The sequence below is a fragment of the Morus notabilis genome, unplaced genomic scaffold (genome assembly GCF_000414095.1).
Source record: "Morus notabilis unplaced genomic scaffold, ASM41409v2 Scaffold61, whole genome shotgun sequence".
In the NCBI taxonomy this organism is placed as follows: domain Eukaryota; kingdom Viridiplantae; phylum Streptophyta; class Magnoliopsida; order Rosales; family Moraceae; genus Morus; species Morus notabilis.
The window spans coordinates 193,436-198,131 of NW_010362732.1; the positions used below are offsets into that span (position 1 = coordinate 193,436).

The 4,696-nt window shown below is 35.4% G+C and overlaps 1 protein-coding gene across 1 annotated transcript in view; it reads right to left on the reverse strand.

Moving 5' to 3' along the window:
• The window catches only part of LOC21396386 (transmembrane 9 superfamily member 8), a 4,333-nt gene extending 1,628 nt beyond the window's left edge, over positions 1-2,705 (reverse strand). Inside the window, exons 1-6 of the mRNA XM_010102722.2 lie at positions 2,465-2,705; positions 1,256-1,420; positions 1,062-1,171; positions 739-841; positions 536-648; positions 303-456 (exon numbers count right to left, since the gene is read on the reverse strand). Of these exons, the coding sequence (XP_010101024.1) occupies positions 303-456; positions 536-648; positions 739-841; positions 1,062-1,171; positions 1,256-1,420; positions 2,465-2,584 (765 nt within the window). The 5' untranslated portion in view covers positions 2,585-2,705. The remainder of the gene's footprint in view (positions 1-302; positions 457-535; positions 649-738; positions 842-1,061; positions 1,172-1,255; positions 1,421-2,464) is intronic.
• Between the last annotated feature and the right edge of the window lie 1,991 nt (positions 2,706-4,696).

Genomic DNA, 4,696 nt, shown 5'->3' on the forward strand with positions numbered 1-4,696 from the left:
CCCTCCACCCCCCAACCCCGAAAAGGGGGGGGGGAAAAAAAAAAAAAAAAAAAAAAAAAACAAAGAGAAGACGTGAGAATCATTTAATATCCCAACACAGGTTAAAAGCTTGTTAGATCAAGGTTGAGCAGAAAGAGAAGAAAAAAGCAAGAATACCTCAATAAATAAGGATTTTAAAATATATTAAACAGTTTCCATGAGCATCTAGCTCAGTAGGTTCAAGATACGGAGCTCGTATGAACAGGTGAAGAAGATCAGTCAACAACAAAAGGGTAATTATATTTCAAGCTAGAGAAGCTGACCTTGAAATCCACATCATATGTGAAAATAATTTCTTTTCCCTCTGCAACCTCTTGGGGAGTGTTAGAACTAACAACCGTTTGTTTTGCATGGGGGTCGCAGGTACTTAAACGAGTGTTCTGTCCGTTCCATTTTCCGTCGTACTCATGTTTAACACTGTACACAACTAATATTGTTAACGTAACAGACCACCATTTCCTCTTCTAAAGCGAAATAAGGGCACAGAAGAACCCACCTGAATGGTTTAACCTCAAAACCCACAATTCTTGCCGAGTCGGTTTGCGTATCTTTGTGATATTTGACAGTAAATGACAAATGATTGTAGACATAATACTTTTCGTCCTTACCCTAGTCACAATCAAGTAACGTCAGTAAAACGCAAACTTTCGCATTCACAACACAACGAAGCTCTTTGATGCGAACAACTATTGCTTATACCGTAGATTGTCCTTTCAGTCCAACATAATGGCCAAGCTGATAAATTGGAGATTCCTGATCCAGCCTTCGTGCGGGAACCACTAGAGGCAGGTTATCAAGGATCCTGACATACATGCGAGGAAATTTAGATGCAACTTAAAAACTACCGCGAAGATATATGTTTGGTATATGGGTTTTCAGAATTTAAATTCATAATTCTGCTACAATGTTTTTATCTCACAAAAATTTAAACTTCAAAAGTCAAAAAAAATTTGAACTTTAAAAGTCATAATGACTAGTTTAAACCCATATACTAAATGAGTTTATGTGGTCAAGAATAATACATGTTGACCCGATATTCATCATTTATCTTCTCCTTAAACTCCTTTGCGGTTTTGGCATCAAGTGTTACATGACAGGCGATATTGCACATCCGTGGTTCACGCATTTTAAACTGCAGATGTTCCACATATATCAACAAGAATAAAATAATCGCGCAGGATTCTAGTTATTTAACTATATCAAATTCAAAACTTACCACATATGGAGAGTTCTCAATACGGTCACCGCGAAGCACTTCCCCAAGATTCTCAGCACTATCTACTATTTTCTTCGGGCGACAAAACGGAAGAGAGTAGTACGAGTACGGAAGCTGAGTCTTTGTAGAAGTCAATTTGTTAACTTTCACTTTCAAGTCATCTCCCTGCATCCAGAGACTCCCAAAGATAATCCCAACTATTAAATTAATTCAATAGACATGGTAAAATATACCAACATAAAACTTCTAGTATAAATCAAGTCAAGCGCAAGGAAATAACAGCCTCACAGCAATGACAAATCCAAATTAATCATCTTCTTCGTACTGAAAAACATAAATGACACAGAAGTTTGCAAAATTTCATTGCTTTAGCTGGAAATGAACTGATTCTAGTGATTTTGCTTCTTTAGAGTGACAATGTTCAACATAATAAACTAATATAACAAAATAAAGCGAATGCAATAACTAATAATTCATCTTGTGTAAGCGTCAAATTCTTGGACCATTAGTCAATCGAGGCCTAACTCCCAATGCAATCCTTTATGCAATAGCTATTGCTTTCCCAATTTCCATAACTGATGGAGTCTAAGGAAACCAAAATGACTCAAGTCAGTTTAGTTTGCTTATTTGAATTTTTAATTCGAGTTGAGATGTAACTTTATGTGAGATAGTTTTTTACTATAACAAAAAAAGTTAGATGCAACTTGAACCGGTGAAATGAACGGGGTTAAAGATTTTCAAATTTTCAGGCAAATTTAATCTACTTTCAATTCAAGTGCTCCGCTTTTTCTTGATAAACTTTTCCCGGTGATTAAACAGAGAAATCAGCAAATTACATTCAGAATGGTTATAACTAAACTAAATTTTGTTAATTTGACGATCCACCGGAGTAAAATCGCAAATTTAAAGTCCAGCCAAATCAAATCAGTCTTCATACGATAAGACAGAGCAAAAGAAGATAAATCAAAACTATCAATCCAGGGATTTTCAAACAAGTAGAGTTAAGCTGAATCCAATACGCCGTCAACCTAATTGCTTGAAATATTCTCAATCTCGCAAATTGCCTATCCATTTCCCTCTATTTTCTCACCAGCCAAACAAAAGAAACTTACACCGAATCAAATCAAACACAGATCCCAAAACCTAAATATACAGATCGGGCAGATCATAAACAATTGCACATGATATGTTGTGATCGAGGGAGCTGACCTGTTTGAAGTCCTCGGGAGCGACACCGGGGAGATAGAAGGAATAGGCGCCATGGATGAGAACCAGAAAGATTGCGAAGATCGACAGCGCAGAGACTGCCATAGATCTTGGAGACTCCATGGCGTCCGACTATGTGTCGGTGTGAGAGAAACCGAGAGAGAGAGAGATGGAGAGGGAGAGAGAGGGATAGCTTCTTTTAGATCTGATTTCTGAAGGTGGGGAGGTTTGTTTGTCCTCGTGGTGGTTTTATTTTTGTCTTTTTGTTTTCTCCTTTTTTTCTCGTGACTTAATTAATGACTATTAAAAATTAATACGACCTTTGATTTATAGGTTTAGAAGTATAATTTATGAATTTAATTTTTAAAATTAAATTTTTTTATAAAAAATATATATATTATAAAGAATTAACGATTGTAAATTAAAATTAGAGACGAATTCTTACAATAAATACTAAAAAGATTTTTTCATAAAAATGAAAAATAAAAATGATCAAAGAGGGAGAAGAGAGAGAGAGAAACTGCAGGTATTGTCTGGGGCTGCGTGGACTTTGTGTGTTTTGTCTTTCTCTCTCTCCAGTTGCTGCGTGATTGGGTACGGTGATCTCCAGTACTTGTTGTGGTTGTGCCACGTGGGCTTCCAGTCCGACTATAACAAGTGTTGGTTGTCGTATTTTTCTTTCTCGGTTGGCCCATTGCTCGGCAAATCCTCAGTTTCCAGGCCTTCTCAGGGGAGAAGCCCATTGTCAAAATCAACACAAGAGGAAAGAAATAGCGGCCCAATCCAAATACAAGTTGAGTATGCTAATCGACCTAGTAACAAATATGATTTTCATATCACTTTTTTTTTTTTAGTGCAATTTTCATATCACATTTGATGGAATTAATTTGAATTTCTCGCTTTAGAAATATTTATTATCAGTCCTACAAAATAAAAGGTAATTAGAAACTATCACGGTACTCGTCTAAGTAAGCACTCTTAACAATGTAATCAACGTTGTCAATTGTGTAGTATTTGGAAGTCGATAATTATATAAAAAAATACGACATGTACAAACTCCTTCCTCTCTCATCTACATAAGTATGATTATTGGCATTTTCCTTACGATCCCAAAATATAAATTTTGACACATAAGAACCTCAAAGCATTATGGATGTGTTGAATAGTTCCCTCCTCCTTTCTACTTATGATCCCATTAAATTTCAAAGCAGCCCATACCCATGCGATCCCATTTTTTCGGAACTTAAACAAAATCTATCCGAAATGAATAGAAATGATAGCTCCGTGCAAATCAAACAGGGACAAAAGGAAGGAAGGAAAAAAAAAAAAGAAATTTGGGGAAAAATCTTTTATTTATCATTGTCGAATTTAGTCAAATGATTCAGATCTATGCATTATAAAGAGTACATCTATTCAATCGAATTGAATGAGGTTCCGATTCATCACGTGAGATCCATCTTTTGTAAGGGAACCAATTCAATTCCACATTGATTAGGTTTATATATATATATATATATATATATATATAGAAAAATGATTGGGAGATCACGATTACTAATTTGCGATGCGAACACCACCAATACCCCTTGTATTTACTCTTTTTCTTACAAAAAGATACATGTACGTTACATGAATCGAATGTGATGGGCTCAACCGGGACTGCGTCTGGTTGCTTTCTCAACGTGTGCTGCACAAACTGACACTAGGATGCGCTCGTGCTCTAATTTACAGTTTTAGAATTTACCACTTGTCTTTCTGTGGGTGAATCAAAATATACTTTTATTCGCTCATCTTTTCTTCCCTACAGTACCATCTCTACTCAATCTCAGTTAGACTAGTGAGTCCCACAAAGTGAATTTTAATGACTGATAAAAAAAATCACGTTCTTCAGACTCATTTAATTCGTTGATTTAAATTTTTAATTTAATTGAAATGTGATTTTATGTGAAAACTTTTCACTATAACAAAATAATTAAATATGACTGTTTTTTAAAACTTTTTACTGTAATAAAATTTAAATTCTAAACTCGAATTAGGTCCTTCATGTTTTTCACGTAAATCATCTTCAGCGTTTAGCTTTAGCCTCCAACATTGGACGCGACCTTCTGGTCAAAAGATGTGTATTTTTGGGCTCGTAAGAAGTCCATATAAACTCCTCCTGTGTTGATAAACGCGGACCTATGATTTAATCTCAAATAAACGTTGCTCGGTAATGTTTAAGTTTTATGTCTCGGT